Source organism: Amphiura filiformis, chromosome 17, assembly GCF_039555335.1.
Source record: "Amphiura filiformis chromosome 17, Afil_fr2py, whole genome shotgun sequence".
Classification (NCBI taxonomy): Eukaryota; Metazoa; Echinodermata; class Ophiuroidea; order Amphilepidida; family Amphiuridae; genus Amphiura; species Amphiura filiformis.
In genome coordinates this window covers 25305405-25329731 of record NC_092644.1, presented here as the reverse complement: position 1 = coordinate 25329731, position 24327 = coordinate 25305405, and the positions used below count along the sequence as shown (strand labels likewise).

Sequence of the window (24327 nt, the reverse complement as noted above, 5' to 3'; positions counted from 1 at the left end):
CTGAATTTCAACCACGGTATAGAGGCCCTGCATGAAATTATCGATTGGCTCCAAACAAAGGATTTGAGCCGGTGTCCTTCACCGTAGTTATGGCGGAGTGCAGTCCATTCAATCAAATGTTGTCATCAACCTATTTGATCATAGTGCAGGGTTATGTGTGTGAGACGAACTGTCACGGTAGATTGCAATCATGCTTTTGTTGAATGCATTCGAGTAGTCCGCCATATTTACGGGATGATACGTCACATGCAAGGCCTGGATATCAAAAAATTGAATTTGATTGATTTAAATTATGAAAATGTTCTGTCAATTAGGTCTTTTGCACTCCCATTTGTGTATAAGTTTTATTTAACAGAATGTTCAGCCTTACCCTGTTTACTGTCCTGTTTCATCCATCCTGGAGATTTTGTTGGCTGCCGATCTGTGATATGCTGTGAAGAACTTCTTTAATGTCCGGTTCCTCTATGGTTTCATATAGGTTCACTTCAGTAAGCCTGTGAAATTCTGCCATGATCTGCAAACAAAATTATTATAGAATTCTATCTTATCTTCTATGACTGGGGACGATCCGTTAGGGGGTGGTAACCCCCTCTGGTTTTACAAGGGTTACATAAACTCTTCATCCTTAACATTTACATTCTTACTTATTGTGACAATCCCTTATGGGGACTAAGGCTGTTGTCGACATGCCGTTTGTCGACATGGCCTGACATGTCAATATAATTTCCTTCAATTCGACAAAAGCAAACATGTCATAATGGGCTTGACAAGCTGAAGGAAAACAGCGGCAACTAGGACTCCAAAAAGAAGTAATTTACAGTTTGATTACAGTATATAAGGTCCCATTGTCAAAAAGTTTAAAACCACATGTTTTACTTTTGTGTATTTGTAAACAGGTAAGCTTAACCTAAAACATACATATGAACTATTTAAATCGAAGTTTATAATTTTTAGAGCATGTTTTTGACAAACCAAAATTTGAAATATGTCGACAACTCCACATACATGTAGACATTATGCATCGAGATAAATTGATACCGACATGTTGACATGAAAAACATTTGCCGACAACAGCCTTAATATATGAGACCCATTGTACATACCTCATCTGCACAAAACAGCAATGGATACTTCTCTTTCACGTCTTTAATCGACATAGCTCCATCCACTACATCAACCCTACTGGCGCCGGAAAGTTTTCTCCATGCTGGTTCGAGTCAAGATGGGATCTTGCTGCTTCTTCTTCTTTGCATGACTAGCTTGCATTTGCTTGGTGAGAATGTTGATGCTAGTAGCATCTTCCCCTGCCCCCAATTCGGTTTAAAATTCTTAACGCACCATACGTTCATTTCTTTTTCCTTTGCCGCCTTGCCATCTTCTGTTGGCTTCTTCCTCTTGTTAAGCATGACCTCTTCTTTGTCACTTTCGTGCCTTCTTCTATTGTTTTTGAACTTCTCACGAAGTTTGGTTTTGTAGAAACCCTGCAAGTAAAGAAAGTGCACGAGAAATAGTCAGGACACCTTAATTAATATAAATTGGGATAAACACTTATTACATTAATGCTAAACTCAGTTTTGAAATAGAGGGTTTAATTTACATGCACAAATGCATGTAAAGTTTGCTATGTGCATGCACATTTGGAGTGTGCACTGATATACATTTTGTGGGGTTTAGCCACTTTTTTTTGGAAAAGGTTCAGTTGTGCATGTAACTTTTATTTTCTATTATTGATCACTGAAATCATTAAATCTAAATCATGTAATTATCAACATTGTGACCTCTCAAGTTAGTCCCCTGCTCCTAATAACATGGAGAGTGAAACTTCATAGATGGGGATGGGGTATTATACCCCTGCCCAGCAAAAAATTTGAATGCAAAACAAGTGGAACACATATTTACGCAATGCGTAAAATATCTGCATGGCAGTAATCCCCACATGTACACCTGCTGTCCTTCCATTAAAATCCATCAAAGCTAGTACAGGTATGTTGATGTAGCAACCAATATCCTAATTGCATACTTGACTATATTTCACTATTGTGTCCAAGTTCCATGAAAATCCATCAACGTATGTTGATGCAGCAACCAATTCGCCGGTGAAGTGGTTACGTGAACTCCCTGGTAACTGGATCACGCTTTCTTCATAACAACAATAAAGGCCATATATACTTTGCACAGCCATCACATTGATCGTGGTTCAGCATTCTGAAAGCGTGATCCAGTTGACACGCAGATAAGACGCTTACACGTAACACTTCAATGGTGAATTATGAAACAGAGGGTTAATATTTTTGTCACATACAAACAAACATATGTGTCATACGGTGCACGATTTATAGTCCCCTTTCCGAATTACTTCAGCATGGATGACACAAGACCTGGTGATTTTGTACAAAAGGAAGAAAACCATGACTTCAAAAAATTGTCTCACTTACACTTGCATCCTGTCCCGCCATACCTCTCCCAAGATATGGGAATGTTGAGAGGAGTGCAGAAACCATTTGATCATACTGACTTGAATTTGGATATCTGAAAAAGAGGTTTACAAATATCTGTGACTATTTCTTGATTTTCAATTTGGAAAAATAATAAACAACATGATAAAATGCAAAATTATGGTTATTATGGTTAAATTATTATTTAAACCTCTGCTCAACAATATGTGACATGATCAAGGGGAATGAGTCACATGTCGACCCTGGTCAAAACTGAGTTTTACACATGTTTCCACTAAGGACATTTAGAGCTTTCAGAAACTGAAAACCCCATGTTGATCCAACTTTTCTTTGCAAAGTTATGTCAATTTATCAATCGCTGAAAACAATATAAAATAAAAGAATTTTAACACTTTCTTTGCTAATATCTCAAAATCAATAATAGCGACATCCGACTCATTCCCTTGTCACATATATTCTTTTCCCGCTTTCTCTCTCTTCTTGGAATGTTTAGGTAGTTTCAGATTCCAAATTTAGATTCTATCGCACTAAGGGCAAAATTAAATTCTAGTGCACAAACCGAAAGATTGAAGACCTTTCAAAAATAAATAATATTAGCTTGGTAGAGTTAAAAACAAAACATGCAGTACATTAAAACCTCAGTCCTGTAAATGTTGGACAGAAACATATGTGTTGAATGCAGAGGATGATTCAACACGGTCCCTGTCGCGATGCGATGTCCCAACCCAGAGTGGGTCAGCGCTGTACTTAGCACTACCTGAACGTCATGGTGGGTAGATTTTGCGTCGGGCGCCCTAATTTCAAGAAGGACCCGATCCGACTGGCCAGTAAGAATTTTGAGTGCTGTTAATTTTAGTATTTCGGGCTAGTACATTGTACGCATCGAATCGGGCTGGTAAGTTTTGCATGTTACCGGCCCGACTGGCTATAATTGTGGGTAAAAGAATAAGTACAGTGCTGACCACGGTCAATGTGTACCCTACACGTAACTCTATGCACAAAATGTGAATGTATACAATTTTGGAAACCGTATTTTCACCATAAAAAGTGAGGCGATTCCAGATTCATCTTGACAGACGAGTACTTATGACTGTGAAGCTTCGTCCCATGTAGTCAAAAGTGTATTCGCCTCTCAAAATTGACAAGTTTATTTCAGTTTCAAAACTCTTCCCACGGTTTTCAATGGCTGTTGCTCGCTGCTACATTTGTACAACGGTTGAAATTTATACCACTAGTTTACGTAATGCATGACGGACAGGTCTTGATACATCCTGTGTGTTTAATGTGTCTCTGCTAAAACAATTTACAGCCACATATTCAGAAGTGGTCAAAGTTGAAAGGCCCTACCCAATGTAATCTGAATATATTTTACTTACAAAGTGTACTTAGTTGCTTCTTCATATAAGCTTTCTAGTACTTTTGATCGGTCATGTCTGGTCAGTTTTTCTTGCTCCTTTAGTTTACCGAAGATAGCAGTTGAAAACATAGTTGATTTGCACCTGAAAGGGTATGGCCACTCACACACTCTGCAATGATCAAACAGAAATGTAACTTATTTTAAAAACTTGATATATTCCAGCTTCAAGTAAAGCCCTCCCTGTACTGTATGGCGATAGGGCGGTGCCTATCGCCAATTCCATAATCCCGGCTAGGCAACAGGTCTGCTGAAAGCAGTTGAAGACTCAAAGAGAGGGTGCACTTTTATGTGTCATGTGCCTGTCAAACTACCCCTTATTTTTGGCAAATCCTACACCCATCGAGACATTGACCTTGTTTTTTCACCATTTTTATGTTCAAAGTGCATTCTTTAATAATAATAGCATTAATTTGTAAAAAAAAAAAGTCTTAAAATGTTTAAACAGCCAAGGTTCCGCCTCTCCATCAATATGCAAATTTTGAACATTATCAGAAAGTTGCGGATCTTACTCTAGAAACTATCAATTGCTAACTTACACAGGCAATTTGAATCAAGGACTTTCATATGTTACACTTGATTGAAGTGCACATTTTGAATTTCCTGACTGCAGCCAGTACTGTAATCCCATAGAGAAACTGGCCACACTAAAATTGCTTGGGTGTGACTACCCCTACTTAAAATGAGGCTGTTGGGAATGCAAATTCCAGATCATATTGCATTCTGGTGGATATACATTCTTATTAAAATCCTCCTCTGTATATAAATAACCTTTATTCCACCTAATCACCACACTCTTTAAAAAACTTGATAATTTGTTATCATCTCTGTTGATACAGTTACTGTAAAATCAAGTCAAACAACCAAGTAGAAGAATCCAAAAGATCAATATAGTCCTTAAATGAAATGTGGTTCTGGTTTGTTTGAGATAGAGGTTTAATTTATTAAGTTTATGGGGAACATTTAAGAATTGCATTACTGGCAGGTCAGATGAGAAATAACCAGTTCATGTATTAAGGACTTGATTGATTTTTGCATTGTTTCTTTGCTGCAAATTACAAGAACCATGCACTTACTTTTCTTTTGCTGGGATGGTTGATTTAGAATCACCCTCACCACTGGTCTTCAGGTCTTCAAACTCATCATCACTCACTGTGACAGGCTCGAGTGCTAGCTCACCATTTTCCATCTCTACACCTGCGTCTGTAACTTCAGACAGGTCTTGTTCACACACTGGCTCTCCATTTTTCATCTCTTCACTTGCATTTCCAACTTCAGACTTCTCCAATTTCAGTTCTTCATCCCCGGTAACTATGACAACTGGCACAGTTGTAACCATTCTCAATTTAGCGAGGTGGAACCACTCCATCGATTTCGACATCAAGAAAGTCATTTATCCAGCCAGATTCAAATATTTGGAATATTACATCATGTACTATTCCAAAATGTTCTTTCTTTCTTAAAGACGCCCATCCAGCACACATCATCACCTTCCACGCCTATCAACTTGTTTGAATTGCCAAATGTGACATAAAACTGGTACTTTGCCATAACTGGTAAAAGAAAATAACACTTGAAATATTAATTTCTGGTCAATAACAAACTGAAGTGTCATATAAGTTCTCAGTCTCTATCAGCACTTACAAAGTGTTTCAGGACAATCAGTGACATGTTGTCCTTTTCATATATACCGAGTGGATGGTAATCAAGAAGCTTCTCTACTTCAACTAGCAGTGATGTTGGGGATTCCTCAACTTGATGTGCATGGTAGTGTCTTACATATGTTAAAGTCTGCAGAACTGTGCAATGGAGGAGGTCCTTTCCATTCACATGAAATACAGATCGAATTTTACCAAATTGATACTGGTCATTGTTATATGATAATAAAACTGCACATCCACATGAGTACTTGACTCCACATTTAGTGCAACTGGCAGCTTTGAAGATATATTGTGCACCTGTGAGTACTGGTTGAAGCTGGGCTTGTTCATCATCAGTCAGCGCTTGAACTCGAACTGCATTTCCCTTTACATACTCGACATCTGCTTCAAGTAGTTGGTCCTTTTCAAACTGTAGGTATTGCTTGAACTGATGTCCTGTTGCCAATGTAAGGCATATGTTCTTTCTATTTTTGCTTCTGTTCGCTATTTGTTTAAATTCATTGTGCTTTCTTTCCCATAAATTAGTACTAAATGCACTAAGTGGTCCAAAAAGCTTTGCCTGCTTCAAGTAATGTAGAGTAAAGTGGTCCTTTGCCCCCAAAGTATCCTCAAAAACTTCATGAAATGATTCATGGAACTCTACAATTTTCTCTCCCATGTATTCAATTTCCCCACATTCATAAGATTTGGCACATATACACTCAACCATGTCTGCTAATTTCAAGTACAACTCCCACACATCGTTGCCCTCAGGTACCTTATCTCCTATTAACAATGGCAGCATGCGCATTAGGAGCCAAGTTTCAGCAATGGTTGATTTGATCTTAAATTGTGCTATCTGTTCTGGCATGGGAGGGATAGGGTTGCTTCTATCACAAGATGCATATTCAAATTGTTCAATCCTTTCATTCAGTAGTTTCAGACTGAAATGGCGATCTTGGACAAGTGAGCAGACAATAATGGCAAGTCTAACTGAAACTACTCCACCTTCAAAAAGGTCATGCGCTATATCTGAAGGTAATGAGCATACAACATGGAAGTTTTCCAATTGATTAGTGGTGAACGCCGTTTCACGCCAGTATACTGATGATAGATGTGGATGAACTTCAACTGTGTTCGCCTGTTCATTGTATCCCTCTTGATTTCTCCATGTAAAATCATCTTCTCTCAAACTCGTCTTCACTAACTCATTTGTACCAGTGCAGAACCTACACAATCTCAGTGAGGTGGAAAAGTTCTCTGGGAAACCTCCCATAAAATGTTGGGCCAAATTGTCTCCCACCACCAGTGCGAGAGTTCCATGAAAATGGAATTTCCGTCCATCATGATAGAATTCTATACCATCCGTTTCCAATGTCTTCAGGTCTGAGATAAGTCTTGCCAAGATGACTTCCAACCCATAGTGTTTTAAGTCTGTTACTTTGCACAAGCAAGCAAGCTGTACAATGTGCTGTTTTGACCTATATTTGGGTTCCAAGTTCCCTAGAAGGAAATAAAATCCTCCTAGTTTATATTCTCCACGATTTCGAAGGGGGTTTGCAACTTTAAATTCGTCAAAATAAAGATATATTTGAAGTGCTTTAGGGTATCTTTTAAAGAATTCATGGTCATTATAAAGCTGAGCATCTGTGAATGAAGAAATTCTTCCAGTTCCACATTGGTGTCCTTGGAAAACCTGAGCAAGGATATCATCATGTTGTAAAAGTGCCTTCAGACTTTGCAATATGGGTACATATTGGTAAGTATCTTCGGTCCTTTGACTTTCATTTTTCATTCCTAGCACAACTTTTTCTGGCGCAACAAAGTGTGTGCTATTTCTTTTTATATAGTTCTCAAAGTTATATTGAGTATTGTACTTTCCTACTGCTTCAGCCAGGGGATCATTAAACTCGCTGATAATGTCATGAAGCTCTGGCACATCAATACCTTCTCTTCTACAGACAGTAGATACTTGAGAAGATAAATCATAACCTTTTTTCCATCATTTTTCTAACTTCTAGACCAATAAATTCACAGGAGTTGCCAGAAACCTTGTACTTTTCCCGAGCCTCCACAAATAAGTGTGAAACCAAATGTTTGTAATCAATTTGGTACTCTTCTGGTAATATCTCATGGCTCTTCTTCCTCTTCTTCCAGTTCCTGATGATCAGAATCTCCATCATTTGCCTGGCCACCATTGCCAGGTAAATTCTGCAGATTTCTCCTGAGTGGCAAATGTTGATCAGCAAAATCTTTATGTTTGCTCCTAATATGATTGACCAGTTTTTGAACCATTTTATAAGTTCTTCGGCACTCATTGACACCACATGTAATTTTGAAATCACGGTTAAGAACATGGTTATGTTTTAAATGTTTTATTAACTTATAGAAATGTCTGGATTCATAATCACAAAACTGACAGCCAAAAGCATCTTCCTGTTGATTGTCCATGGATTGAGTTCATTGCTTTAATGGTGTTCAGCTACTGAACCAACAATGTGTACACACTGTGAGACTAACAGCAACTGACCTGCTGCCCGACCTGCTGAAAGATTGGCTACAAGTCACCAACACCAACACCATCCACTGTACATGCAGACCTGGAAAATGAAGAAGAAAGATATAGGACTACTATATTGTATAAAGCATTTTGCTGTTAATGCTGGAGTTAAGAATTTAAGATTAACCATCTCAACCTGTTTTCCTTCTGATTTTCGGATAGGCCTGTAGGTTGACAAGTTCACATATACATGTTTTAAATATTTTATTCTTAAAAGTTAAACATTGTTATCCTAAACTTTGTTCAACATAGATATGGACGTGATTGTGGTGTCATTTCCGGTATAGATTGCATTTTGTGTGCGATAAACTTTAAACACGCACATATTACGCCGCTGATTCCAAGCGTCTTATTGTTACTCGCTTGAAGTACATAACTCTGCGGGAAGTGACATCACGTCCAATCTCTATTATTTTTTTCAAAAAACGAATTCTAGATAAATGCTGATGAATGTAAAAAATGTGTTTTTTTGCACTTTAATCAAATCCACTGCCAAAATATGCAAAAGTGTTTTTTGCTGACGGACTCTGAACATTGATTGTGTAATACGCCGCTTGTATTACTTAAATAAGTGCGGACAATTATCGGTGCGTACTACAATTTTCTTTGACCCTGCATGCACAAAAGATACTGCTAAGGTATTCAATTTTTTAAACTTTAAATGTGTAGTTTGCATGTTGATAATCTCCAGTGAAAAAATTTAAACATATTTACAGTAAAAAAATAGTGGTCTGTATTGGGTATGCAGGCTGCCGGGCTAAAGCATCGCCTTTGTACGCTCCTATACGCTTTCGTATTATATGCATAATACATGTACAAGCATGACATGAAACTTTCAATTTTTTTGTATTGTATGAGTTGTAGATCTACTTGTGACCGATGACCGAAGTCAACGCACTGTGTTTACTTGTTTGTGTCTGAAATTTTATAAATAGGGTTATACTAGTTGTTGCTTTAAATGGTCGATTTTGAGTCATTCTCATGATTTGTGCATCTCATGGTAGGTGGATGAGGGAGCCAACATTGCGTGCACGGTGCAAAATTCATGAAAAATTAAAAGTCGCCCACAACAACAGACAATCGATCACGTCGGCAGCAAATCAGGGCCCATCCTGGTGCATGCAAAGCAGTGAAATACTGGCAGAGTATAGTTAAGTCGCGCTACAGAAATTGATTATAGTGTGCCAGTAGTAGTAAAACAATGATTTTATTTTTAGCAGGATCAGGATAGCGGACAAAACTTAGAATTTCACACCACAAATCATGAAAATGACTCAAAATCAACAATTTAAAGCAACAACTATAACCCTATTTATAAAATTTCAGACACAAACAAGTAAAAACACAGCGCTCATCAGTCACAAGTAGATACAAAATCATACAATACAAAAAAAATTAAAACTTGTCAGAATGACTTGCTGTTAGGCTCATTGGAAGAGCTCATCAAACTTAGAACTAAAGGAAGAAAAATGTTTGTGTTTTAAAATTTATGTCAGGTGGTCTGTAGCTTACATGTATTTGCTTCTCGAGAAATAGCGATTTCCTAAAAAGTATTTTAAATGTATAAGCCAGTTCGCAAATTCAGAATCATGACACATGGGAAATATTTGTGGATTTTTGGTAGATAAGGCCAAAAAAAATTGTTTGTTTGTCCACGTCCGACCGACCGTGTACCCTGGTCCCGACCCCAGACAAACAAGTACCTAGACCAATGACTTTGGTTCGCGTGAAGTGAAGCCGACACTGCTTAGCAACGACTTTGACAAGGACGCAAGCAAGCAGATATGTTCGCGTCTCTCACGGAACATGTCGCATTTGACGCGAGCGATAATGGCGCAAATGAGCGCCTTTCTCTCCAGACATGAACGCTTATTTCTCCGTGTCCGACCACCGACCAAAATCACCTTGGATACGGGCTTCACCCCCGCAAATGCGCGCTGTGGTAAGTGATGGGCAGTCATAGGTCTAGGTGGTATTTTTTGATTTTTTTTTTTTTTTTTTTTTTTTTTTTTTTTGAATTTTTTTTGGCATCGATGGGACATCATATAAAACAGTGGTTAGTATAAATTTTAAAAAGAAAATGTAAAGAAAGTGAACAGTATAACATGCAGAACCATCTCAAGAGATAAACCATTAAAGTGCTGTGTTTTTTGACTTATTTACCAGTCTTCAAATTGTCAGTTTCAAGTGCAATATCTGTTAAAAAACATTTTTTTTTTGCCTAAACAAGAGGAAGCTACTGCAGTTTCAATTACAGCAAACTTTGCACTTTCCTCAAAAATATATTTCAGAAAATTGCTTGATATCATCAGTTCCTACATTATGTATAATATTTCCTGTAAAATATAAGACCATCGTTGGCATTTAAGACCAAACTGTCTGCAAAATTCAAGAACAACTTCACCAACAGGATGTTTTTATGGAAACGGCAAAGTTCATCACATTGTAAATGTACAGCATCGATCGGTAAATATTACCTACAATGCATCATGATTCTGAATTTGCGAACTTAGGGCTTATTGTAAACTAACAGACTGGAATCAGAAAAACCTTTCTTGTTACCATACACAAAAGGCTAGAGCAAATATTGTACCGTCCAAAAAGGATTGTCAAGATGCAAGTCTTACAAAATGGCATTTCCTGAAAGGCGTAAAAGTTTGTCGAAATTGGCCTACTTGGGCCAGCTTGGCGTGAACCGGGTAGTGTGAGCCGTTAACCCTCTCCTATTATGGGTCGTTGCCGAGTTCCTACGGGAAGATCATTTAAAACAAACTAGAGGTGAAGGGAAAACATATGGGAAATTACATGTAAAGAAATCAAATGAAGGAATGACGAACAAATGAATGAAGGAAGCAGGGAACAACAAAAGGATGCACGAAGGAACGAATGACAAAAGAAAAACAAAAAAGAATGAATGAACAAAATGATGAACGAGAAAACAAATGTATAAAGGAACGATGAACAAACCTCAAACAAATGACAACTGAAGGAATGAACAAAAGAACTAACAAAACAAGAACGAACGAACAAATGATGAACGAAAAAACAAATATAAATAAATACCCCCACCCATGACACACACACAGTACCAAGGCGTAAATCGGGTGGGGGACAGGGGGACACGTCCCCCTCACTTTTCAAAGTGGGGGGGACACAATATCAAATGTCCCCCCCACATTTTGGTCCCCACCCCAAAAAAAAAGGAAAGGAGAGAAGAGAAAGGGAGAAAAGGAGAAGAGAAAGGGAGAAAAAGAGAAGAGAAAAGGGAGAAAAAGAATGTTAAATTGCACCTAATTGAGTAGGCCCATCACTGCCCATACCTAAAAATCCGCACAGCCGGGTCGATCGTAAGTATAATATATTATAGGCCTGTGATTATTTTGGGCATAATGCAATTTACATGAAGGCGAGTCCTTGGCCCAAAAGCCTGTACTGCGGGCCCGTCGATATGCAGGGCCCGTCACATTTTATCACCAAAGTCAGTTTTAAGACGGACTCAATGCTGACTTCAACATCAATCCATGCATGCTTTAGTAATAATTCCGAATCTCAAATCTCAAGTAAAATTTTGCAAATTGAGTTAAGTCCCTTTTTTTTTATGATGACTTCAATTGGACCTTCATTTTGCAACATTTTCCAACGTCTTAACATCCCCCTCAGACACCCCCCCTGCATATACATAAACAAGTGGTTGCTTTCGCTTCTGTTTTAGTGAAGACTTGTCCACAAGTTAGGCCGTCATTTCACAATTTTTTAGCTGTTTCAAGCTAGAATTTTACACAATAATAGTGCCAAAATGGGCCACCAAATGGCTTCAATTAGGTCTTCATTTTGCAAAAGGTTCTTACTTCTCAGGGGGAACATCCCCCTCAGACACCCCCCTCATGTATACATAAACAAGTGGTCGCTTTCGCTTCTGTTTTAGTGAAGACTTGTCCACGAATGGCTTAATTAGGCCGTCATTTCACAATTTTTCAGCTGTTTCAAGCTAAAATTTTACACAATAATAGTGCCAAAATGGTCCTCCAAATGGCTTCAATTAGGTCTTCATTTTGCAAAAGGTTCTTACTTCTCAGGGGGGAACATCCCCCCTCTGACACCCCCCTGCGTATACATAAACAAGTGGTAGCTTTCGCTTCTGTTTTAGTGAAGACTTGTCCACGAATGGCTTAATTAGGCCGTCATTTCACAATTTTTCAGCTGTTTCAAGCTAAAATTTTACACAATAATAGTGCCAAAATGGTCCTCCAAATGGCTTCAATTAAGTCTTCATTTTGCAAAAGTTTCTTACTTCTGAGGGGGCACATCCCCCTCAGACACCCCCCCCTGCGTCGCGGGGGCACGACGTGCGGCGCTATCGCGCCGAAGTATCAATGACTAATAATTTTCATTGTGTCCCCCCCACTTTCAAAAATGGATTTACGCCCCTGCACAGTACACCCCCCTACAGTACACAAGAAAACTATACTAAGCTAAAATAATAGTTTCTCGATCATGAGAGCTCAATAGGCACGCAACGCCTACCACACACGCTTTGGGTAGCGCTGCATTTCCTGTGCGTGCACAATTGATCGCGCTTTTGTGTCATTCCACTAAACTTCCGACATTACGCAGTGCACGCAGTACCTTCATTCTCTCATGATCGAGAAACTATTACTTTAGCCTAAATGAGTCAGGATATAAATTAAAAAATTAGGCCTAAAAAAAATAAATAATATTTTAAAAGGTGATAATTGGTATGCATAACACCAACAAATAGTACTACTACACACATACGGTACATCAACAAACACATTATTGATTGGATCACACGTCATTCGTTCACAACACCGGCCTGCCCCCGGTCATGGCATGCATGCATGCATGATTTACTTGCACGACAGCCGCCATCTTGGATTTCTAGCAATCATGGCGATACTGTATTTTGATACCTTGGCAACGCAACTATAGCCAAAATAACAAATTCTCGATCATGAGAGGGCGTACCTTCTGCGCCAGCGTAGACACGCGATCTCGCGACCTGCATGACCGAACCTTGACCTTGCCTAACAACGATCGGGTGATTGGTCAATTCTCAAAAGCTGTGTTTGCGCCAGTAAAAGCGCCGGTCTTCGCGTAGTACGCTCGACGCAAATAACTGTGCATACCCAAATTGGCTTTCATGATCGAGAATTTAATATTTTGGCTATACCTATAGCAGGAATTCCAATTGAATGAATGTACGCAGCTTTCAATAGCGTGACAAATTATTGCGTATACAGTGCAATGCACGCCAGCATGTGCAACTGTTCGCATGTAACGCGTAAGTGAATCCAACCATGCCAACACACTGCACTGGTTAGCATTGTATCCAAGGTCGTAAATGCGTTCACGCTATGCAGCGATATACGATCGCGGATGGATCGAAAAGTGCAGCTGTTGAAAGCTGCGTTCATTCAATTGGAATTCCTACTATAACTTCCAGATCACCATGTTCCAATTTCAGTAAGAAATGATAGGCCTACATAATACAAAGACACTTTTTTATGTGCTGAGAAAGGTTTATAATTTCATCGGAAGCAAAAATTAAATTCGGTGAACTTGCCTTTTCAGTTAATTTGTGCAGTAAAAGTCGGCAATGGCGCTGCGCTGTAGCACTTGTTTCATTAGATTTCATTAGATTAAAAAACGTACTTTATTGACCGTAGGCCCTACCTTAGCTTTGCAACAGTGCACAAACAATCATCAATTATGATGGGGATTTCAGATTTATGTTAGTCTTGACAAGGACTTGATAATGATACTAGTACTATATAGCTATATCAATCAACCTGATTGGATGAGAGAACAATTTTAAGCTTGTGGTATTGCTACGTGGTGAGGTAAGCTTAAAAGTGTAATTTACCGAATGATCAAACACATGCTCATATGCCTGTCACCACTTACCACAATCTCAAAATAATTGATGATTGTTATCTTTGGCACTGTATCTTTCTTAAAATACAATAAAAATGCAAGATTGAAACTTACTGCCGCTGAAAAACAGTTTTTCTTCTTCGTCCCGACTCGCATGAGATCGCTGATCATGCCGCCTCTCCTGATTGCAGACGAAAATGGAATTATGGAACTCACGTGACAGCTGCTGGCGCTAAATTTGAGCACGCAAAGGTGTAATTGAATGGCACCTTTGGGGTTTAGAGTCTCATGGAGAAATTTCAGGGACACCCTTTGAGTGTAATTTGACACCTAGATAGTATTTATGACACCTTTGCATTATCAAAACTTGTAGTTACGCCCTAGAGGTGTCATAAGTAGTATTCTAGATTCTCAGGAGCTATCAGAGTGGGGACTATTGACTCTTCAGAAGGTGTCTATTGACACTTAACGAGTGGCATTTTTGTCAGTATCTCTAAAGGTGTCAAATGACACCCAATATTTTTTTCAGTGTAGGCAAGGTGATGATGATAACTCATTTTTCAAAATTACCTACTGTAGCCTGATTGAATCAGATCATGTTACAAATTATACAACGGTATCGGAGTAAACCATGTACAGCCAAATGTGTTATACAAAATGATCTAATACATGTGATAAAAATATCTAAAATTTGCAAATCATAGCAATAAATTTCTTGCTGGGTTTTAACTTTGATAGATGACACGTATATATACATAAAAGGTGTGACTCTGAAGTTGAAATGCAATGTGACTTTCAGAAGTCATACATATATAGTCCTTTTATTTGGCTTCCTCAAGTTGTGTATATGTGGACTCATAAAGAACTGGCGTTTTTACACACACGCTCAAAGGCAGCGCATCTGTACATGTGCAAAGTAACTGACAAAGTACTGACGTCACTCTCTCGAGGAAGCAAAATGGATCATAGTTTTATTACTCTAATGCCAATATCATACCAAACAATTGCTTGGAACATAGCATTTTTTTTGTGACAAAACTTCTGTCGCTTATGGGAAAAGTGTTAGCCAATATCTGACCGATTAATCGCTGGTGTGCCCTAGCATCAAATCGCAACCAGTTGACTTGAAGGCAACTTTGTCGATATGTCGCTAGCCATGACTGAATGCTGGTAGCGATTGGGTAAACACTTGTGTTTGATCACTGGTGATTTTTAAATCGCACACTGCAAGTGCTAGTATGATATAGGTATACTAGTAAAATAGACATGAAGAAATCATAACTATTTTAACTTTGAGACGTCATACAAGTCATACAATACATCTAGTTATTTTACTTCAATTATATCTTAAGATACACACAAAGTAATCATAACTTTTGTCATTTCTACTGTTGATCTTGACGTTAATAGATTTGCAGTGACTTTCAGAAGTTATAAATTTTTCACTTGTGTCACTGCACTGCTACATCAGGGTGAAAAATGGTATTGTCCCAATCACAGTACAAATTATGTACATCTTTAGAGTTGATGTTTTTAGCTTCAAATATAATTGAAATCTTAGATTTTAGGAAAAGATATTCGATTCTGTACTTGGGGGATATGTAGGGGTGGGTTTGGGGTGGGTGGGTGTATTGTGCAGTGTGCATGCATTTATTGATACCTGTGTAATTGTATTGTATTTAATTGTATTTAATTGTATTTAATGTATGAAATACATCAACCAATCATGTTACTCAATGATTATGCCCCTGTCAGACTTCCATGCAACTTGAGCCTTGATTGCCTTGATTATGTCCGTTTGTCTGTAATGCGTGTGCATCACACTGCTTGGCGGCAAGCAGCATGACAGTATGAAACCAGCATTAGTCTTGCTGCATTACACTCATTCTACATAGGAGAAGATTTTGGCTGGATTTCCATTCTGTACAACCACCAACCTGTCATCTTTTATTAGTGCAATCCCTTCTGCTTGAGTCACATCAGTTGTAACACATCCTAGGTATTCCCCATCCTCTGTAAAGATGTAGATGCCACCTTGATAGCTGCTGACATAGATGATGCCATCATCACTGCAGCATATACCAGTTGTTTGCCATGATTTTGCATCCTTTGGTACTTTGATGGTATGAAGTAGGTTACCCTTGTAATCCACAATTTCTACATTTGTACTATTATTTCCACTCCATAAAAGTGTCCCTTTTGACATTGTGTTTAGGAACCATGGACGGATGTTTGTTTTAATTGTAGAAATATGTGTGCCATCTTGCCTGTGTTTACTGATGTAGTTGTTACTGCTTCCTACCAACAGATTTCCATAACTATCTATGGTGAGCCCACAGAGTTCTGAGCCATCAGTATGAGATGATTTGCCATCTGGAGATGTGGCAGGAAATTGCTTCAGATATGTACCATCTGGACTGAAGACCTTCACATAAGCTTTGCGTTCAGTGATGAAATGAAATCCATCTGAGCTTACAGCAACATCATGAGGTGTTTGGAGATTATCCTGAAGTACTCGTTTGTAATTCCCATCTGAGTCAAATACCTTTATAGTCTTGTCAGTATAATCTGCTATGAGGATATCTGTTGTATTTGGATCCACAGCAACACCAAGCCCATTTCTGATCTTTCCCTGTCCTTCTTTACCAATCTCTTTCTCTACAACCCATTTCCCATTTGATATAGTGCCAAGATTCATATTGTCCACATTGCCCTTCTGACTTGCTTTGAATTTAACTAAACTCAATCCTTTGCTGATACCAGTTGGTCTTACTTCCTGTAGCTGTGTGAGGGTTTTACATAAAGTAGTATAGTTTGAAACTACATCATGCTTAGAACCTGTCTGGATAACCTGGTTAGCTACATCCATTGCATTGATCAGCTTGGACTGTAAATTCTGAAGTGACTTTGTGGCATCATCAATTTTCTCACTTTGCTTTGTCTGAATTTCAGCAAGCTTATTTGTGTTTGATTTGTAATTTTTCTCCAGAGCTTTAAGATAGCATTCCTTTGCCTCATCCAGTTGCTTTTTAGCTTCAACAGCGGTTTTCTTCAAATTATCTTTAACTTGTTGTGTTTTTGTGATGGCTTCATCTATCTGGTGAGATAACCCTTTGCAGTTTGCTACCAGTACCTTGATTTCTGCCAGTTGACCTTCAGTAGCACTTTCTATTGTAACATAATCATGTTCTGGGTGTCTATGCTCCATCACTGTGCAGTCACGGCAGATTGGTGTACCGCAGGTTTTACAGTACCATCTCAAAACTTGACCCTTATGCTTTTGGCAACACTCCTCTTTCATCACCTTACTCATATCAACTGTACCTGATCTTAACTCATCCAGGGTGAAGACAGTATGGACTTTGAGTGGTTCTATGGTCTCATGTAGATGAACACATTGTTGACAGAGGAAACCATTACAGTCCACACAGCGTGCTGCAACCTGTCTATCAGTAGTACCACAACTTGCACATGGCATCATGATCTGACCAATTGTGAAGATGGCTTTCCTCTCTTTCATTTGATTGATGAAGAAGTTGTCTCTGAAGCCGTCTACTCCACCAGGTGGTAGAGGAATCTTTTCTTGGCACAGAGGACAGATGAAACTACCGGGAGGATGTGCTACTCTTTTGAGGCATTTCAAGCAGAATGAATGGAGGCAAGGTAGCGCCTTCGGTTTTTCCATCTCTGCAAGACATATGCCACAATCAATGAGGCTCAGTGCATCTTCTTCAGTCGGGTCTGAGAGTGGTTTACTGTCAGCCATTGTTGGTTGTTTATTTGATCATGGATGCTACTGTGGATTTTGTTTTTGTCTGATTGTTTAAGTCTCAGTTGTTGTAGTCAGTGTTGGTAGTGATAGAGAAGATGTTTTTGTTGATGTACTTGTTGTCGTTGATGCTGTTGTTATTGTTGCTGACTCTGCTATAGTGTTGTAGCCATTGTTACCGCTGCTTTTACTCTTGTTAATTTACTGTTGTTGTTGCTATTGCTGCTTTTACTGTTGTTGTTGTGTTACTGTTATTGTTGCTATTGTTGTTGCTGTTGTTGTTGCTGTGTGACTGTAATGGTTGCCGCCACTGATATTAGTATTGTTGTTGTGTTATACTCTTGTTGTTGTTGCTGCTAATAATGATGGTGTTACTGTTGCTGCTAATAATGATGGTCTTCCTGCTGCTGCTGCTGCTACTGGCAATGGTTTAAGTGGTGTTAAGCATGTTAAGTACGGTAATGGTTTCCAGCATGTGTAATTGTGGTTTTCAAACATGCACCTGCTTGAATTTTTGAGGGTTTTTTGAAAAGTTAAATGGAAAAAACTGTGTAGCCTTCGTAAATTTACAATATTCTACTTTATAGTGTGTTTAGCTGTTGCTGGTAGTGCTAGGGAGGTGTTCGTTTGTAGGTGTTTGTCTTCTATTGCCTAATTTCTGACAAATGTTGAATGTAGGAATACGAATTCTTAAAACAGTGCCAACTGGTATTAAATTTAGAGTTTTAATCCCACTTAGTTAAACTATGATGCAAGGACTAAACAGATGATTCCATGTGAAGTGGAAAATTAAACATTTATAAAACAGAAAATTACAATAAATTGACTTGACTTACTTTAAACAGTGCTATCAAAGTGAAAATTCTGTACAACGCAAGAATAGTGTGATTCAATTACCAGAACATTGAAGTTATGAGATGAATACACCTGTCATTTACATACCAGATGAATATGCACCTGTCATGTATTCTATTTGTCCATTCAATGTTTGAAATAAGATGTGATTCTACTTATTATGCAAATGAGATGTAAATTACATGCAAATCAAATCATTTTGAATAAAACTGTACAATACACTTTAAAACTTATTTCAGTCTTGATGCTTGTCCATACAGTCATTCAGAAGTGTGTCACTTCAAAGACAGGATCTGGAAATTAAAAAAAAAAGAATATGGGATTCATCTGTTAGCATCAGAATGAATATATGGTTGCATTAGTTACAGTTAATGTGAGGTTTCTGTAATATTTCTATTTACTTTGTTTTGCTCAAATAGATTTGTTGAAGTGCCACATGAAATAAAAGAAAGCTGCAAAGCGCCACTCAATGGATGCAAACCACCACCGGGGGGAGTCAGGGGTGGTGTCCCCCCTCTGAAGCTATCGATTTTTAAAAATTTGAGGTGCAAATATCCCGGAGAAAACCTGCGAGTAATACTCATCACTTTTGCTAAAACAATGTTGCTTTTGCGATTTGCAAAATCTCGACTCCTGAGTGATGTCGCTTTTCATGTGAATGCCTCAACCAATTTCCTACCAACTGAATACATTATTTTGCATTCTCGATCATTGGAGATAAATCAATTAAAACAATAATTATTTTGTAGCCTTTTGAATATTTTAATTGTTGTCTGCAATCCCAATCACAATTTTAAGTATAATTGCACAAAAGGAACGAGCTATGCATCACAAAATTGATTGGTGATTACCCATTGCTTTCCAAAAGCCATGCATCATAATCGCTCAGCAATCGAGTATAAATTCAAAGTATATAGCTTATAGTGTGTTGGGCAGGTAATAAGCAATAGAGGTTACAGCCCAACTGGAATGTACTTGCAACTGACCAAGTCTCATATAGCAGGCTGAAATTGCCAATCCAGAAGCAAAGTTAAACCTGTGAGGCTGTTATTAAAGTACATTCCTAATAACTGTATGAAAGTAACGTAAGTATAATGCAAGTGTAAACTTACTGTTGCTTGAATTGAGTAGAGGTCTACGAGTTGTAGCTGCTAGGATGATGGGTCTAAGAGGAAACACTCAGTATCTGAAATTTAAAATGACAATAAATTAATGGGTTAAAGTGTAAAGCAGAATCCTTTTTACAAGGAGAACATGCTCACCCCAACATTTGTCAACTGGGCAGGGCTTGATATTATGTTTTACTATCAGCAGATCATATGAGCAGCCAATCAGCTTTATTTGTACTTACACTCATGCATCAGGACACAGTTCTCTAACCCACGAATGCATGTACATTTATAGAACGATCTTTCGATGTGTTGGGTACAAAAACTCATAGTCAAATTGAAGGCATTGGAGATGAGATTATTTGTGTACATAGTGAAAGTACATCACTGATAGATGTAAGTAACTGAATAGAATACAAGTGTTAACTTACTGTTGCTTGGATTGAATAGATGTCTATTGATGTTGTTGATGCTAGAATGACAGGTGGAAGCACCTGATATCTGAAATTGAAAATGAAAATAGATTTAGTGGGATAAAGTGTAAAGCAGAATCTTTTTTACAAGGAAAACACTCACTACCAACATTTGCCAACTGGACAGGGCTTAATATTATGTTTCACTATCAACAGATCATATGAGCAGCCAATCAGCAGTGGTTTGTATTTACACTCATGCATCAGGTCACAGTTCTTTGACCCTTGTATGTTTATACATTCATTGAATGACCTTAGGAAAAACTTGAATGTTGAATAGTGGTAATTGAAGGCATTGGAGATAAGACCATTAATATGTATATGTGACATGTCATGTCAAAAGCAGACACTTTTGGGCAGGATCGTAAATGGAGAAATAGCCAAAAATATGCCCGGGGGAGATTTTTTCTCAATTTGTGTTTGTTGCGAATTTGTGATGTTATCAATGTTAAAAATATTGTCTGATAGTTTCAGACCGGAATATATAACTGCCATCTTGTATTTTTTGAGCCATTTTTCAAGGAAATTTTTATTCTCAACATTGGCAATAATATTTTTTAAGGCAGATATCTCAATTTCCAATTTTATAATACCATAACTTACGAACTCAATATCTTCGCTTAGGAATGTCCGATTTCATAGTGGAAAACGGCGTTGTGGAGCAAAATATCTATATTTAAGATATGTAAAAACCTCAAAATTGATAACCTGCCCAAAAGTGTCTGCTTTTGACATGACACGTCACATATAGTGAAAGTACATCACTGATAGCTGTATGGAAGTAAGCAAATAGAATGGAAGAGTAAACTTACTGTTGCTTGAATTCAGTAGATGTCTGTTACAGCTAGGATGACAGGTCAAAGTGGAAATACCTGATATCTGAAATTTATAATGACAATACAGCAGTGAGTTTAAGTGTAAAGCAGAATCATTTTTACAAGGAGAACACACTCGCTGTCAACAATTGCCAACTGGGAAGGGCTTAAGGTAGGAGCCTCGGATAATAGGCCCATGCAGGAAAATAGCCACTATTTCAAATCAGAATTATGTATCCATTTCAAATATATAACCAATTGAAGATAAGTCTTTACTCCACTGATTTTTAATGTTTCATCAAAATTTAAACAATTCTTATGTTTTTCTTTATTTTTTGAAAATTCCCTAATTTTTTCTACTAATAATTATTGCTAGCCTAGAGGGAATGTGATATGGTCTCCATAGTTTGTGGGGTGGTTAATAAGCCTAATATCTAAATTCTCTCGCCAGATTTTTTGGATAAAGTGTTTATTTTTTGAGAAAAATCATTTTTTCTATTTTAAATTAGGGAAATCTAGAAACACCCATAACTTAAAATAGAAACACTTTATTAAAAAAAAGCTGGTGAGAAAAGTTTCTAAATTTAATAACCTTTCATATGACACCTTGTTTGTTATAATTGGCCCTATGGTTAGCTCAGACAATAATTATGAAATTGGGTCATTCAGTGTTTCTAGATCAAGTCAAGAAAATTTGAGCAAGTACTAACATTACCTTCAAATATCCCCTATATTACTGACCAATATATTGGAAAAAATTCACTAATATTATTTGGTAACATTTTTGTAATAAAAAGATCCAAAAAGCAGTTCTATAAATGGAATAGAAAGGAGAAAAAATAATATTTAAACATAGTATCCATTTTCAAACTTTTACCAATTTTAGTGAACAAAAGGCTTAGTGTCAAAACCACTTTATGTGCAAAGTCAATGGGGCTTTCTAATGATAAAAAATGGCATAACTCAAAAACGCTTTGTTGGCAAAATTTAAAACTTGGCAGGCAAGTTTTTCTCACCCAACTACACATCCTGTATCATTTTAAACCAAATCTGTGCATGACACCATAGCCGATGTTTCTACCTTAATAATATAATGTTTTCTGCTATCAGCAGATCATAATGTGCAGCCAATCAGCAGTACTTTGTAATTACACTCATGCATTATGACACAGTTCTCCAATCCTCATATGTTTGTACATTTATAGAGTCAACCAGCCCTCGAATTAACCCATGGCACCCACAGCATAATGCCGTGGGTGCCCATCCCCACTGCCGTAATGCCCTCAAAATATGTCCTTTACCGACAGCAGTCACTTGCTGTGCCCTCTAATGAAGTTGCCGTTGGTGCCCCAGCCCTGCCCCTTCATTGTAAAATCATCTATCAGACTGTTTGTGTGTGATTTCTTCACTTTTGAGAAATTGCCTTGGTGCCCTTCTCAAATTTTCAACAATTGCCATGATGCCCTCCTGAATGTTCCAAACTGCCGTGCTGCCTTGCCTTTTCAGTGAAAATCCAAGGCAATTATCAACTTGCCCTAAAAAGTTTCCGTGCCCCTTCAGGTCCTTAATTTGAGGGCTGGAGTCGACCTTTGGATGTGTTGGGTACAAAAACTCATAGTCAGCACCTTGAGGTCAAATAATATCTAATATCTCATGTGGAGTTCCACAAGGCTCCATCCTAGGGCCTTTCCTATTATGCTTATCATGTGAAAGTACATCACTGAAAACTGTATGGAAGTAACAAAGTAGAATGGAAGTGTAAACTTACTGTTGCTAGATTTGAGTAGAGGTTTAAGAGTTGTTGCTGCTAGGATGAGCGGTCAACAAAGGAAAAACACCTAATAGGCCTATATCTGAAATTTAAATTGACAATAAATTTAATAGGTTAAAGTGTTAAGTAGTAAACGAGGTAGCACGAAAGAGTACCGACTCTGCCATGTTTGTGTGTCACTTATGGAGAGCAAATAGTGTACCTCTGGATAATTTTTCTATTCACATGGCAAACTTTGATTCAAAGAGTGCTGGTTTGCATTCTACATTTATCATGTTGTGCCAAAATTGGCACTAAGCGCTGAGTGTGCACAAATAAAATTTGTAACGCTCAAGCTTAAAACTGCAAATTATTGTTTGATTTTGACCTGTTGGCTGAAAAACACTACAGGTACACTATTTGCCCTACATATTAGCGATAAACCTAAATAACAAGAGCTTTACACATTGGACAATTTTGAGTTGGTACTCTCTGGGTATAATCTCTTTGAAAAGTAGTACTATAAAAGGAGAACATGATTGATGTAAATATATGCCAACTGGGAACTAAATATAGTGTGATATTACATTACTTGTGTTGCGGTTCTTTAGTTATTGGTAAAAATAACACGAACAAAAAAACAAAATCACTTAATAACAACATGAAAAAACACCTTGCTTTGTATCTTTGTCATGGATTGAAAACATATTGATCATTGCTAGTATATGTGAGGCCAAAAAAAAAATTGTTTGTTTGTCCTCGTCCGACCGACCGTGTACCCTGGTCCCGACCGTTTTGTTTTTTCCGTTTTTTTTGTTTTTAATTCAATATTTTTCTTTTCAAAAATGCATCTACAAAGTAAATTTGGGGAAAACAGAAATATTATTACCTGTACTCATGCGTATTTGGATGTTTACAGAGTCCAGGTGGAGACCGTGGAGCTCAGTTCCAACATTTCGCATTGTTGTTGTATTTTCGTCGCTGTTGTGTAAATACAATGCACTTTTCAATGACATGAAATTCTGTATATTTCTAGTGCGTACAACGTATATTTGATGCACAGATATTAATACATCGCCGAGTCAGAAATTTGCTGAATATGTACAATTCAATTCTAAAAACATTATCATTTCCATAAATTTATCGTAACAATAGTTTATAAAGATGATAACGCATGTTTTAGAAAAATAATACAGTCTTTTATTTTTTGTTAAAACGTGTATATGTTCATGTTTGAGCTTCATTTACATAAACCGCATACGTTGTATAATATGACGATACACACGCATACCCGGTCTACACCTCATCAAATGTTGATTGTTAAAAAAAAAAAAGTGCATTTTCGAGGTGATATTCCATCTCCATTCGCTATGATAATTTTTCTCATTTCTGTGTCAGTTTTGGTCCGAAACATGGTCAAAAACAGGTGCAAAAACATAGCAAAGTCGGTGTCAATCTGGAACAAATTTTCGTTCGTAAAATTACTTCCGCATTTCTTTTTTTCAAATTAACGTGTTGTTGATGCTACAAAGCTAAACTAGCGCGCTGCCACAAAAAAAAAAAAAAAGGGTTATCATTTTTTTTGTCTTTA

At 37.7% G+C, this 24327-nt stretch overlaps 3 protein-coding genes across 3 annotated transcripts; all 3 read right to left on the bottom strand.

Annotated features, from left to right (window-relative positions):
• Positions 1–1217: 1217 nt before the first annotated feature.
• On the bottom strand, positions 1218–5216 carry LOC140137101 (uncharacterized). Its single transcript, XM_072158758.1, has 4 exons — positions 4947–5216; positions 3833–3982; positions 2436–2529; positions 1218–1481 (listed from the first exon to the last, which is right to left on the bottom strand). Exons 1-4 carry the CDS (start codon positions 5207–5209, stop codon positions 1218–1220), a joined length of 771 nt encoding a protein of 256 aa, XP_072014859.1. The 5' UTR covers positions 5210–5216.
• Positions 5217–5493: 277 nt separating this feature from the next.
• LOC140137099 (uncharacterized) lies at positions 5494–7305 on the bottom strand. Its single transcript, XM_072158757.1, has one exon. The coding sequence runs from the start codon at positions 7303–7305 to the stop codon at positions 5494–5496; it is 1812 nt and encodes a 603-aa protein (XP_072014858.1).
• Positions 7306–15737: 8432 nt separating this feature from the next.
• On the bottom strand, positions 15738–18500 carry LOC140137098 (E3 ubiquitin-protein ligase TRIM45-like). Its single transcript, XM_072158756.1, has one exon. It carries the CDS (start codon positions 17729–17731, stop codon positions 15848–15850), a length of 1884 nt encoding a protein of 627 aa, XP_072014857.1. The 5' UTR covers positions 17732–18500; the 3' UTR covers positions 15738–15847.
• Positions 18501–24327: the final 5827 nt, after the last annotated feature.